General features: G+C 41.8%; 1 protein-coding gene across 1 annotated transcript; it reads right to left on the reverse strand.

Moving 5' to 3' along the window:
* Positions 1-464: 464 nt before the first annotated feature.
* CDC45 (cell division cycle 45) lies at positions 465-14,990 on the reverse strand. The gene is made up of 18 exons (XM_081966571.1): positions 14,816-14,990; positions 13,755-13,814; positions 12,706-12,798; positions 12,241-12,378; positions 10,921-11,058; positions 10,533-10,588; positions 9,799-9,847; positions 9,327-9,388; positions 8,437-8,487; positions 8,075-8,194; positions 7,183-7,314; positions 6,671-6,769; positions 5,666-5,827; positions 4,124-4,262; positions 3,243-3,326; positions 1,941-2,059; positions 1,637-1,713; positions 465-840 (listed from the first exon to the last, which is right to left on the reverse strand). The coding sequence occupies exons 1-18, from the start codon at positions 14,942-14,944 to the stop codon at positions 776-778; spliced, it is 1,773 nt and encodes a 590-aa protein (XP_081822697.1). The 5' UTR covers positions 14,945-14,990; the 3' UTR covers positions 465-775.
* Between the last annotated feature and the right edge of the window lie 27 nt (positions 14,991-15,017).

Below are 15,017 nucleotides of genomic sequence, written 5' to 3' on the forward strand. Positions count from 1 at the left end.
TTCTGGCCATCACAACATTCCCACAATAACAATGCACAATCACGATTCATCGGTAACTGATTCATCGGTAATCTTAAAATCGCCGTTTGAGAACCTCACACAATCACGTTCCGTCAATGGGGAAACCAGCAGGATGTCCTAAGGTGCAGTTGCATGATGTTGTGTTTAACGACCCGTGATTTGCTTAACAATCGCAGTCAGAATTGATGTTGTCAGTCAGCATGGACACGTGACATTAAGCGAAGTATCCACACCACTTAAGATTCTTAAGAATATGTGAACCTAGCACAATTTGAGTAACGAACTTTTTAATGTTTTATCATGTCTTTCAATCAATACCAATTCAAGTAGAAGCCACATTAAAAGGAAACTTTCCCCATGCAATTATTTTTAATATATTGATAATGACACCGTACGATGTTAATGCACTTTAGATAAGAAAGGGTCCTATGTCAAACAAGATAGAAAATTTAAAAATTTATTTGATTTCATTTTCCCAAGCACAAACTGGCATTGGTTACACTAAAACTTGTTAGAAGTGTTTTAAAACAGGCTTACATAAAATCTAGACAAAGTTTTGGTAGACACAAGGTATTTACAGATTCATATGTACAAAATAAAACACACAGATGGCAAGGCCTCAGTTCCCTTCTACCAAGAAGAGAAAAACCTTTCTAAATATAGCAAGTTGCCACAATGTGAAATATGGTAAGTGGCTCTAAAATTTTCCCCCATAGCGGGAGAGAAACAACTAACAATCTTCAACAGCTTACCATTAGGATAAAAGAGCAATAAGGGCATCGAGAAATTTGCTCCTGTCTTCCATTTTCAATTCGATTACTAAAAGAATAAAGGAAATAAGTGTCAGGGAGATAATTCATTACTTCAGACAAAAAATGACTATCCAACATCTTCTTAAAAGCCTCCAGTGTTGGGGCATTCACAACTTCTGGAGGCAAGTTCTGTTCCACTGATTAATTGTTCTAACTGTCAGGAAATTTCTCCTCAGTTCTAAGTTGCTTCTCTCCCTGATTAGTTTCCACCCATTGCTTCTTGTTCTGCCCTCAGGTGCCTTGGAGAATAGCTTGACTCCCTCTTCGTGGGGGCAGCCCCTGAGATATTGGAAGACTGCTATCATGTCTCCCCTGGTCCTCCTTTTCATTAAACTAGACCTACCCAGTTCCTGCAACCGTTCTTCATATGTTTTAGTCTCCAGTCCCCTAATCCTCTTTGTTGCTCTTCTCTGCACTCTTTCCAGAGTCTCCCCATCTTTCTTTTACATTTTTTTACATTTTAAGTATAATCCTTATTGTCATTGTACTTAAATGCAATGAAATTGGATACATATTGTACATACTTTTGAACGTTTTTTAACAACTATGGCAAGAAAGGTGGCAAAATGGGACAAAATTCAATTAACAAGCTGTGGTTGTTAAGTTGAGGACTACCTGCATATGCATGGAAGTGAGCATGAAAGCTTTCAGTACAAAAAGAAACCGAACTATTTAAACATCTAGGGTGGGAGAGAAACTTGGACGTTACCTTTAAAAAGAATATTTTGACCAAAAAAAAAACAACTTATCAGGACATATGAAGAATCAGTTCAAAATTTATAGCTCCAAGGAATTTGACTCACTAGACATGTCAAAGTGGTTGTGTAAAGTCCGGGAATTGGTGTTTTCGGCAGCTTTTTCAAACGCTCTCCCAAAAAAGCTAGAAAGAGAGAACAACGCATCTTGGTGAGATACTTGCAAACTACGTTTCCGATCTCACTCGCCACTCATTACTAGTCTCCATGCTGGAGCCCGTAACATTCCAGAAGTTCCATTCTGTCGCTGGGACAGTTGCTCTTAGTAGGCCTATCTTCACCCCACTCCAAAAAGAATTTGAGATCAAAGAGACCCTCCTGCAGGTTGGGAATAATCAGACAAAGCCCTTACTTTTTTTTGTCGGAGCTTTCTGTGTGAGGCGGGGTCCCAACCATGATCACCGTCCCTTGCTCGAGATTCATGGGGGCAGCCATAACCATGGGCAGCAGTTTGCAGCGCTTGTTTCTGGTCTTTAAAAAAAAAAAAGAAATCAGAAAAGGGGTTTAAAGTCTAAAAGGATTAGACGAAGCTCAAAGGCGGAATCTTAAAACCAACGTCCTGGGTTTGGGGCGCTGGCTTTTGTTTGAAGTACAGACGAAGGACAAATTTGAGGATTAAAGCTATCTGAGGAAGATTTGCAGATAGAAGAAAAGGCTGGAGAAAGATGTGACTGTTCAGAATCCTAAACAGACTTTGCTTCCACTGACTGCCCTCGCAGTCTCGTTGCACTGTTAATTTTGAAGTTTTTTTTTTAAAAAAAATCTCCCTTGCTTTTAAAACGGAGACTGACATACCTCGCAACCATAAAAATAGTTTGGGACAATTTAAAATGCTTTTAAGATGCCACCCGCAATAGTTATCCATGTAAAGTTAGCACCAGATTATAGCGGATGGATGGATGATATAGACAGCATCCTAAAAAGCAGAGACCTCCCCCTGCCAACAAAAGTGTGTCAAGGCTATGGTTTTCCTAGTTGCAATGGATGGCTGTGAAAGTTGGACCATAAGGAAGGCTGAGGGCCAACGAATGGAGGCCTTTGAACTCTGGTGCTGGAGAAGACTCCTGCGAGTGCCTTGGACTGCAAGGCCATCCAACCAGTCAGTCCTAGAGGAGATCCACCCTGACTGCTCTTTAGAAGGCCAGATCCTGAAAAGGAAGCTCTTTGGCCACCTAATGAGAAGGAAGGACTCCCTGGAGAACAGCCTCATGCTGGGAATCCTGCATTTTTCTTCTTATTTCATTGTCTTTCATGCTTATTTTAAAGCACTGAATAATTTAATTTAGGGCCAAACCAGGCAGGATGTTAAAACAGTTAATGTGTATATTTTATTTTTATTTTATTTTTTAAAAAAGGCATTCCTGGAGTGTATTACAGAAATGACATCATGTAGGAAGTCTGTAATTTTTAGTTTTTCACCCAATCCTTATGCAATCTCAAGGAAACTTCCTCTTTACAAAATAGTGCGTGTGTGTGTGTGCATTAAGAGAAAGCATTGATACTTCTCTTTTTTTTTTAAAGCAAACTTTATGGTGTCTGAGTGATATCTACTTTGGGCATTGTTCAGGATATTTTTGGTTAATATGGCTTAAATGTCATGCTTCCAAAAAAAGATGTTAATGGAGGCTGCATAGTAAATGAATAGGTTACTTACAGAAGAAACGAAGGATTTAAGCAGGCACTTGGTGAGCAGACATAAGGATATTGGCCTGGAGAATAATTTCACATCTGGGGTACCCTGGAAAAGAAATATTTATAATTAGGTAAATGGATGGCTGGATAGAAAATTAAGATAGATGATGGATAGATAGATACCTTATTTTTCGGAGTATAAGACGTACCCTTTTTCCTCAAAAGAGGCTGAAAATCTGGGTGCGTCTTATACACTGAATACAGCATTTTTTGCCTAATGAAACCCCGCCCCCTTCACCAAAATGGCCAGGCAGAGCCTGTAGGAGGCTTTCAGAGAGCTCCTGGGGGCTGGGGAGGGCAGAAATGAGTGAAAAACGGGCCGTTTTTTGTTCAATTTTGCCCCCCAGCCCTCGGAGCACTCTACAAGCCTCCAAAAGGCTATTAATGCCTTTTTTTGAAAAAAAAATGGGCCCGTTTTTGCGCAAAACAGGCCGTTTTTGGGAGGTCTGCAGAGTGCAAAAACTTTTTTTTAAAAAAAATTGCCTCTTCAAAACTTTGGTGCATGTTATACTCTGAAAAATACGATAGATAGTTAGATGATAGATGGAGCGAGATGGATGGATGATAGATGGAGATAAATGACAGATATTTAGATAATAGATACACAGTTGATAGATAATAGACAGATGGATATATAGTAGATACGGTAGATAAATATACAGATAGATAGATAGATGATAGATAGATAGATAGATAGATAGATAGATAGATAGATAGATAGATAGATAGATAGATAGATGACAGACAGACAGACAGACAAGACACACAGACTCACTCACACACACACACACAGAATAGTATAGAATGGAAAGGAGAAAGGTGTGAGTGCAAGGGGATGTTCACCTCCATGAGGTAGCAATACAGGAACGGTCCCTGGTTGATGACAAGGTTGGTGCAAATGCAGCTGGCCACCGTCTGCTGGATGGCGCACAGCTGCTTTTTGGCCAGCTGCAGTCCTTGAAGCAACTGGTCAAGATTACCCCTGGAAGGAGAAGACACTGCTTTTACCCAGAAGGAAAATCATTCATAAGATTCTTAGGAAATGTTTCCTTAGTATCCCCTTAGTGAGAAGGCTCATCAGCAGGCCAATATTGGTAACTTGCTAGCTGGACAATATCTACAATTGAGGTTCAAACCCAACATTTCTGGAGCAATTAGGAAGAAAACCAGGGTGGATAAAAATCAATGATTTATGTATGTATGTATGTATATAATTCAGATTTTTAAAAAATTTAAATCAGATTTTTAAAAAATTTAAATCGAATTTTTTATTATTTTTATCAAGTTTATTTTAATAAAATGCTTTTGGAGTAAAAATCTATCTAAAGATTGTTTTCTATTTAAGACACATTAATAATTTAGTTTATTCAGCATGAAACGGAGCTCAGTTATGCAGCACGAAGGCTGTATATTCTACAATATTGGGACTGTCAGTGAGTCAACAGCGGGTCAGAGGAAGAGACGCTGAAGGACAGAGATTACAGTTGCTCTTTAAAAATTATGATTTAAATCGAGTCAGTTGAAATCAAGCCTTTTTACCAGTGATTTAAATCTTGATTTAAATCAAATCCATCCTGAAGAAAACATCCAAAATTTTGCAGAACTCCTACCATTAGTTAGTCATTATTATACAGGTGTGTGTGTGTGTGTGTGTGTGTGTGTTGAATCTGAGTAAAATAGTTTCTGATATTCGATAAAAGGCATCATTATCAGAAACTAGCAATACAGGTAATCCTTGACTTGCAGCCACAATTGAGCCCAAAATTTCTGTTGCTAAGTGAGATATTGGTAAGTGAGTTTTGCCCCGTTTTTCGACCTTTCTCGCCACTGTTGTTAAGTGAATTCCTGCAGTTGTTAAGCCAGACCCTCATCCCATGACCGTAACAAGGTCTGTTGCTATTGCTTAGATCGCATTTGCAATGTCTAGCAATCATCAGCACATTTGCCTCTAATTCCTAGTAATAAGTAGCACAATATGCCATACAATATTTACCGTATTTATCGGAGTATAAGATGCACCTTCCCCCCCCAAAAAAAGAGGGTGGAAATGTTGGTGCATCTTATACACCAAATACAGCCATTTTTGGCCTCCTGAAGCCCCGCCCCTGCATCCCATTTTTGTGAAACGTAGGCGTTTTTGTCCTCCCCTAGCCCCCAGAAGCACTCTGCAGGCTTCAAGCAGGGATGGGGGAAGGCAAAAATGCCCCCGTTTTTGCAAAAAACGGCCCATTTTTCACAAAAACAGGGGCATTTTTGCCTCCCCCCCGGCCTGCTGAAGCCTGCACCTCGTGCAATGAAATTAAATGCCAATCTTCAGTGTACATTATGTCAGATCTTATACTTTGGATCTTCCGGGCTGCCACACTTAATGGAAGGGCACATTACCTGGAAAGACTATCCAAAGCCTTGATGAAATTATCAGTTTGGCTCTCCTCCCTTTCCATGTTTTCCATCAACGCCGCCGTGGCATACACGACGTCACTGGCTAAAAACTTATTTTTAAAACCAAAATGGACGCTGAAGGTTTGCACTCTCAGATCCTTCATTCTGAAAAACAAAAACGAAGTCAATGGAGCTTTTCAAACAACCCCACACTGTGGCAAGCCGTAATGTTTGGCTTTTTGTATTAAATGTTGTTGTTTAACTGATAAAGTTTTCATCTTTTACGATTGTAAGCCACGGAGCTATCGTGAGGTAAGATGGCCTATAAATTTTGCCAATAAATACATGTATGAGAACATCAGCTCAGAATTCTGTATCATTAAAAAAAAAGTGACAGATTTTATTTTCCTGGGCTCCAAGATCACCGCAGATGGGAAGCCAAGAAAGTAAAAGAGGCTTGCTCCTGGGGAGGAAAGCGATGGCAAATCTAGACAGCATCCTAAAAAGCAGAGACATCACCCTGCCAAGAAAAGTGCATCTAGTCAAGGCGATGGTTTCTCCAGTTGCAATGGATGGCTGTGAAGGATGGGCCATAAGGAAGGCTGAGCACCAAAGAATGGAGCCCTTTGAACTCTGGTGCTGGAGAAGACTCCTGCGAGTCCCTTGGACTGAAAGGTGATCCAACCGGTCAGTCCTAAAGGAGATCAACCCTGATTGCTCTTTAGATTGCCAGATGCTAAAGAGGAAACTCAAAGACTTTGGCCACCTAATGAGAAGGAAGGACTCCCTGGAGAAGAGCCTCATGCTGGGAACGATGGAGGGCAAAAGAAGAAGGGGACGGCAGAGAAGGAGGTGGCTGGATGGAGTCACCGAAGCAGTCGGCGTGAGCTTCAATGGACTCCAGGAGATGGTAGAGGACAGGAAGGCCTGGAGGAACGTTGTCCATGGTGTCGCGATGGGTCAGGCACGACTTCGCAACTAACAACAACAACAAAAAGGTATATTTACCCAAACTTATTTGCAGATTCCTCAATGATTTCCCGAAGATTCTCTTTCAAGGACATATCCATGGAATGAAATTTCTGTTTGACTTGCTTTAAAGGCAACCTTAAGAAAAACAAAATAAGGAAGTAAGTACCTGGGGAATGACGGCAGGAACACTTCCCAAAAGATTCATCTGACACACCGAACTAAGACACTGCCAATCTCTTCCTGTTTATCTGCTAAATAGTCCTCAGCTTACAACACTTCATTTAGTGTTTGTTGTTGCAACGGCACTGAAAGGAATGTCTTAGGACCATTTTCCACACTTAACAATTGCAGCATCCTTATAGTCACATGGCAACTGTCTGCCACAACTAAGGAAGGAGATAAGCAATCCCTTGGCTGGGAGCCCAGAAATCTATCTCTACGAAACAAGGCTTGAACTCATGAAATTCTCTCAATCTTTCTCTACGGCTGGATCAGTAAATTGATTTTTTTTTTCTTTTTTCAATACCCAGCTCTCCCGATTAACTCACCCCATGTCAGCCAAGAATTCTTGCAACCTCTTCTGGCCTTGAACAGACCAAAGCTTGAAGCTGGCAGACGTGTAACAAGTATTGCAGAGACTTTCGTACAGAGACCAATGCTGATAAAGGGCAAGGCACAAGCTAAGGCCGTCAAGAATTAAGGGTGAATAATTGTGATCGGGATTGGAGTGGTGGGAATATATCTGCTGAACAAAACAAAACAACAAAAAAAAGCAAATACCGTAATTTTCGTTCTCTAAGACGCACCGGAGTATAAGGCGCACCATGATTTTGAAGAGGTAAATTAAAAAAAATTTTTTTTTTGCATTCTGCAGGCCTCCCAAATCCTCTGCACACCTCGGTTTTTTTTTAAAGGGCATGCAGAGCTTTGAGAGTCTTGTAGATTGCTCCTGGGAGCTGGGGGGGGGGGGCAAAAACAAGCCTAAAACCACCCATTTTTTGCAAAAAAACAGGGCATGCAGAGGCTTTGGGAGGCTTGTAGATTGCTCCGGGGGGGCTGAGGGAAACAAAAACGAGCAAAAAACAACCCATTTTTCCGCTCGATTTTGCCCTCCCCAGCCCCCAGGAGCATTTTGCAAGCCTCCCAAACCCTCTGCACATCCATTTTTGCAAAGGGGTGGGGTGGGGTTTCGGTAGGCCAAAAATGCTGTATTCAGTGTATGAGATGCAGCCAGATTTACACCCTCTTTTTTTGGGGGGGGGGGGTGCGTCTTATACTCCGAAAAATACGGTAATTTTTCTGCGGACCACCAAAGTTTTCTCGCAGACCACCAGTTGGTGATCGCTGATCTGGGCCAATGACTTCGCAGTGAAACTTCAATGTGTGTGTCAAGTTGCACCTGACGTCCCGAACAATTTCTACCACCCTTTGGAAGGATACTCATATTCGAAGGCGATTCTCATGCAGTCGATAGAAAGGGAGTTCTCTTCATCCCCATTGCGATGATTATGCCGCGTGACGTGACGCTGGAGAGTCCCGACGTCTGTGACGTACTTCATTCTTCCATGAAAGAAAAATAAAGACCATACATTATACTGATTGATGGGAGTCGCGGTTCCCGCGCCTCTTTTTCTACCTCGAAGTTCAGGAAACGAAAATGTTTTCTGGGAAAATGTTAGGAAAGAGTTTATTTTGGAAAGATTTAGGTTCCCATACGGAACACATTCTTGGCTCAAGAAATACCATGAAATTCAGGGGACGAGCCAATGATTTTAAAAGGGGGTGTCAACTTTTTCACTTACTGAGTGATTCTGTCTTGGATCCACTGGTCTGTTAGTCCAACAACAGCCCACCTTATAACAACAAAAAAGAATAGACTTGCACATATTCCTTTTTCCTGGCAGGAAGTCATCGACTTGCGACAGTTCATTTAGTGACCATTTAATGTTACAACAGCACTGAAAAAAGTGACTTAGGACTGTTTTTGCAGGAGCTCCATGATCACATGATCAAAAGTCAGATGCTTGGCAAGTCGTTCATGCTTATGACCATTGCTGTGTCCCAAGGTCATGTGATCACCATGCATGCACGCGCACACAGAGGAAGTGATCACATGACCTTGGGACACAGCAATGTTCTCTATTCAATATAAACCCTTCCGTTCCCCACCATCCACCAGTCAGAGCTGAAAAAGCTTCCTGGATGAGAAGTGAAACATCTTTTTTTTAAAAAAAAGAACCCCCATCAGAAAATCCAGTTGCCTCTTGAAAAAATACCTTTGGGACAATTAGCAATATCATAAACAAGATGTCAGGGATCCAAGTAACACCCCCTAATGAAAGAAGAGTTTCGAGGCTTGTGCTCCTTCATATTGCTAATTTTATGAGAGATGTCCTATTGGCACATCTGGGAAAATCCGAATCTGAAAGCTTCCAAGTTTTCCCCACCAAAGCCCCTGCCCAGCACATGGTCCAATAAGGCACTGTTCTAACTGGAGACGCCTCCCAGTCACACCACTCCAGGTGCAGGGTAGGGTGTCCTTGATTCTCTGAGAAATTAATGCCGTTTTAACTATATATCTCCCATTCTCCATATAATCCGCCCCCCTCTCGTTTTCCCACAGTAGAAAATGTGGCAGGCCTGAAGGCCCAATGTAAAAGATGGCTTCCAGGCATAATATAAGACTACCTACCACAGCATGTCGTTCAAGTCTTTGGACATTATCCACGCCAAATCAAACATCATCATGGCAGACTGTAAAAAGGGGAAATGATGAAGTGATCAGCATAAAGAGGAAACTGTTCGGAGCCATCAAGAAAACACTTTTTTTGAGGGGGGGGGAAACCAAATATTGGAATTTTGAAATATGTATCCCACTAAAAAGAGGTGGGATGTAAAATCATAAATATGAAAGATGTTTATTGGAATGTAATCATCAACACCAGCAAATATTAAGTGAAGTGTGCTCAGATGCTGAAATACATCATGTAAATTAACTGGGGAGCGCGGAAAGGAAAGGTAGAGGTAAGGAGAAAGAGAAGAGGAGACAGGAGAGAGGGAAATAGAAGGGAGAGGAGAAGTAGGAGAGAAAGAAGGAGAAAGATAACTCCTTTACTTAAAAAAAAGTAATGAATCGTACTGTGAAGAGGAGATTCAATACGTACTGATGTCCCGTGATATTCATACTGTTCATAGTCAAAAAGAATTTCTTGCCTAAATAAAGAGGAAAGGGGAAAAATCAGCAACATGATCTGCTATGATCATAAACAGAAATATGTGTTCTGACCGAGGCTTCCTGAGAGCATGAAGCAAACTCCATGTCACGACAAAAACCCCTTTTATTAATTTACTGTCAATTCTGTTCATTCACATCCAGCAAAGTCTTTCAAGAGAGGATTTACAGTCACAGTCCTTCTCTGGCTTGGAGAGCTGCCAGGCCGATCTCTGCAGAACTTGGCAAGGAGTCTCAGAGAGTCACAAACCAATTAAGCGAACTAATGGTCTCCTGCAAACTCCCCTCCCCTTTTGCTCCTCTTTTATTTCCTCTGGGAGGGGCCATTCATCGTCCACCTGTAGCCTTACTCTCAAGTCGACCCTCGTTCCTTAGCTGTTCCCTTCCTCTGGCAGCTCTGCGCATGCACATGCGCACACTGGGAACAGGCTCCAGCTGTTCTTCTGCCTCACTAATGTCTGACTCCGAAGGCAGCTGATAACTGCCAGACAGCCTTGGCCCAATCTCTGCCTCTGATTCAGAGCCCTCATCAGAGCCTTCCCCAGACTCCAGGACTGGCCCATGTTCCTCCCCAACCTCCTCACTGTCTGAATCTGTTGCCAGTTCCCCTGGCTGCTAGCGGGCCACAACAATATCCAGTAAGCAGATAGCTTGGGTCCCATTTACCTGCGTGCCTCCCACTCTCTTCTTTCACGCCTTTTCATTGTTCTTTCTACCACTTCCTATGGAGAGATTACGATAAACAATGATCAATACCCTAAAAATAAATAGAATTGATTCAATGTGGACAAGAAGTGTAACATTTGACAATGAAACAATTTTAACTTAAAAAAAAAAACATTCCTTAAAAGGTAAAGAGTTACAACTTGAGTTAGTTTCAAACGATACAACATAGCCATGAACAAGGGAGCAAATATTTTTAAAAATCACTTGTGAGATTCGTATACTTTGTTGCATCTTCTTTTTCTTAGCACAGCCACTGTTAAATTATCCTAATCTATAAATATGACTTTCCTTTCAAATGCCGTTTTGTTTTAATTTGCTCAAATCTAACCTCTTCAAATCGTCTCCGTTTTTCGGCAGGCTCTGATCCATCGCTTTCATTCCCAGAATCCTCCTCTTCCTCCTCCCTGAAAATATCGTCATAGGCAGGAACCTCGAGGTCATCATCTTGCTTGACCAAGAGTTTGACCTAGTAAAATTTAAATAAAACAACGGTAAAACCCAGTAATGACCTGGGTGAAAGATAAAGAGGTAAAGCAGATAGAATTTGTCATAGATTGTGGAAAATATTAGACTGCATGGAGAAGTATTTTACATTATACTAAATTTAAACTCCGTACTACAAAATGTAATCTCCACCTTTCCTCCAATTGCAGGACTGTCATGTACATTGGCAAACTGATCAGATATGTTTTTATCCCACTTTTACTATTTTTAGCCACCTAATACAGGTAGTCCTCGACTTACAACAGTTTGTTTGGTGACTGCTACAAAGTTACAACTGAAAAAAAAAGTGACAGGAGCGTTTTTCCCCACTTACAACCTTTTCAGCATCCCCATGGTCACATGATCAAAATTCAGACTTGGCAACTGACTCATATTTATGACAGCTGCAATGTCCCGGGGGCCTTTTGACAAGCACAGTCAGTGGGGAAACCGGATTCACTTAACAACCGGGTTACTGACTTATCAACTGCAGGGATTACTTAACTGTGGCAAGAAAAGCTGTAAAATGGGGCCCTTAACAAATCTCTCACTTAGCAACATAAATTCTGGGCTCAATGGTGTTTGAAAGTTGAGGACTACCTGTAATGAAAAACATCCCCAGATAGGAGACAGTCTTGAGTCTAAACAAAACATAGACAAAGGGAGTCAAGCTATTCTCCAAGGCACCTGGGGGCAGGACAAGAAGCAATGGGTGGAAACTAATCAAGGAGAGAAGCAACTTAGAACTGAGGAGAAACTTCCTGACAGTTAGAACAATTAATCAGTGGAACAGAAGTTGCCTCCAGAAGTTGTGAATGCCCCAACACTGGAAGTCTTTGAGAAGATGTTGGATAGCCATTTGTCTGAAACGGTATAGGGTTTCCTGCCTAGGCAGGGGGTAGGACTAGATGACCTCCAAGGTCCCTTCCAACTCTGCTATTGTATTGTATTGTATTGTATTGTATGCATATTTCCAGTAACTGATAATAAAAAGTCCAGCATCCCTAGTTATTATTAAATCACTCAGAAAATAACAGAGGATTCACAAATGAAAAATTCCCACAGTCCTGTAGAGGATATAACATTATAAGAACAAACCCCAAGAAACTGGGCCTCATTTATGACGTCAATATTTTATTTTTTCCCCTAAAAAAGGAGAACTTACTTGCGTCTCATTGTAAATGTTCACTACGTTGATAGGTCTATGTGTATCGCAAACAAAGAACAGAGTATCGTCTTCGGGTTGAAGGATTTCCAGCAGGTCAATGTTGGCCCCGCAGTTTAGGAGCACAAAATACTTGAACTGTAAACAAAAGCAAGTAGGTTGTGGAAATAAATTTGCATGAAAGGTTGTGTAAAATATATACAAAGTAGCAAAACTCTTGGGACTAGATACCAACAATTGTCCTTCAAGACAAATTTAAAAGTTGCCATTATTTTTTTTAAAAAATAGAATTTTAAAAGGATCTTATTTAAGGTCCATTTAGCATAATAGGATTTTCCAAACAAAATGTAGATAATGTACAGTAAATACAAAGGAAATTGTATTTCATTCTCCTTGTATGTATGTATGTATGTGTGTGTGTGTATACACACAAACACATCCCATTTATTATTATTTTTCCTTTACCTGATCCTTATGTTCTAGAAATGCTGTTTCCAGTTCTTGCCATCCAGATACTGGGACTAATGTATACTGCACATGATCACACTGGAATAAAGCCTGGAGAAAAATTAAGTCTAGATTTAAGAGCAAAGACTAATATTGTGGCTTTAGCTGAGTATGATACTACCAGCTTCCAAGCAAGTTTTACATATGTCAGCTATATTTAAAGACAAACAAGCTAGAATTGTAGTTTTATTAATCGCTCATGTTGTTTAACACTCTAATTTTGTATTTTTTACTATATTTAAGATAAATGATTTATAGGCTGGAAGGAAGTTGGCAATTCTCACGGAAATCATAATAATCACCAAAATCAGGCAAGGATGATTTTCTTTTCCCATTCTATAAAGTTGTTCAACTGACACAATTTTATTGATTTATATTAATATTAATGTGTACTAATTCATTTATCATTACAAGAGCATCCTGAGAGCAGTTTCTATAGGAAACATCTGGGATGTACTTGGAGACGATTGTAATTGAAAATTGTATATTTTTTAGAAAATAAGACAAACTCTCTCAATCACCTCATCCCCAACCATTGTCCCCAATTGCCCTACATGAAGGATACTGATAGTATATTCATTTGGAAATAATATTCATTGCATGCTTATTTACAGTTCCTTCATGCGGTGACCTAGTGGCTAAGACGCTGCTAAGGTCGGCAGTTTGAATCCCTAGTGCTGCGTAACGGAGTGAGCTCCCGTGACTTGTCCCAGCTTCTGCTAACCTTGCCGTTCGAACGCATGTAAAAAATGCAAGTAGAAAAATAGGAACCACCTTTGGTGGGAAGGGAACAGCGTTCCGTGCGCCTTCGGCATTTAGTCATGCTGGCTACATGACCACAGAGACGTCTTCGGACAGCACTGGCTCTTCGGCTTTGAAACGGAGATGAGCAACACCCCCTAGAGTCAGGAACGACTAGCATGTATGTGCGAGGGGAACCTTTACCTTACCCCATTGCACAATATTTTGTCACTTGTACACTCAAAATACTTGAAGGGCAGACTTACTTGGAGGATTTTACAAGCACATAACGCATCTATGTCCGAAGCCACCAGAAGCAGCACCCGCTGTAAGAAAATATAGATGTTAGAGAAAGTCCTCAACCTGTGACCACAACTGAGCCCAACATTTATGTTGCTAAGGGAGACATTTGTTAAGCGAGTTTTGCCTCATTTTGCAACTTTTCTTAACACATTTGTTGAGTGAATCCCTGCAGTCGTTAAATCAGTAGCACGGTTGTTAAGTGAATCTGGCTTCCTCCTGGACTTTGCTTGTCAATTTTCAATTTCCATTTTATATGATGTGAAGGATGTGTGTTTGTGTTTTTATTTTTACAGTTATAATGTACACTGAAAATGGCATTTAACTTTGTTGTACAATGACAATAAATTAAACTAAACTAAACACACACACACACCCAAAGCCCAGCTCCAGCCACCCTGGCAGAGGAAGGTCTGCCCCACCAAATCACCCCAGGGATGCAAAGCCTTTACAGGGAGGAATAAAATACCCATCCTCCCCAGCCACCAGTCCCAAAAACCCTGAGGGGGAACTCTTTCCTAGGCCCAGTCCAGCACTTGCGTCCTCTACAACAGCACCACCAGAGCAGCCCCAAAAGCTTGTTCAGGGTGGATTACAAGACCCATCCTCCACAGCCACCAGTCATTTTTTAAAAATCCCCCCCCTCCATCCCCCAAACAAATCCCTGTCTACACCCAAATGCCTCACCCCGACCCTGTGAACCCGATACAAACCAGCCTGAGGACTACAATACCCAGGGTGGACTACAATACCCAGGGTGGACTACAGCGCCCATCCTCCCCCTTTCAAGCATTGAAAGGAGGAAACCCTCGAAATCTCCCCAGGCCCAACTCCACTCCTTTCCCCCGGCACCCACCTCCCCGTCCCCTCAGCAGTGTTAAGCTTGCACAACAACCCGATCGGGTAGGCCCATGGGGGGGAGAGAAGCTTCTCAAGGCCGCGGACTACAAGCCCCATGCTCCGCAGCCGCCGTCCTCAAGCCTCCTCCTCCTCCTCCCGACCCCGAGGGGCTCCAGTCCCCTCTCACCTGGCCCACGACCACCTCGTAAAACTCCTTCCGAAAGTCTGTCAGGAACATGACCGGCCGGGAAAGGGAACAATGGCGGCGAAGAACGACCCGCTTCAAGGAAGGCGCCAAAGCAGCGCCTTTCCTCATTGGCCGGGAGCGCTCCGGAAACCGACCAATCGGAGACCGTAGGCTATCGATTTGACGTTCTGGAATGGGCGGG

The sequence above is a fragment of the Natrix helvetica genome, assembly GCF_964273705.1.
Source record: "Natrix helvetica genome assembly, chromosome: 14".
Taxonomy (NCBI): Eukaryota; Metazoa; Chordata; class Lepidosauria; order Squamata; family Natricidae; genus Natrix; species Natrix helvetica.

Coding starts and splice junctions, on each gene's coding strand:
- CDC45 (XM_081966571.1), bottom strand. CDS start 14,944: ATGAGGAAAGGCGCTGCTTTGGCGCCTTCCTTGAAGCGGGTCGTTCTT. Junction 6,770..7,182: donor GAATTCTTGGCTGACATGGG/GTGAGTTAATCG, acceptor GTTTTTCTTAAG/GTTGCCTTTAAAGCAAGTCA. Junction 1,714..1,940: donor GAAAGCTCCGACAAAAAAAA/GTAAGGGCTTTG, acceptor CTCTCTTTCTAG/CTTTTTTGGGAGAGCGTTTG.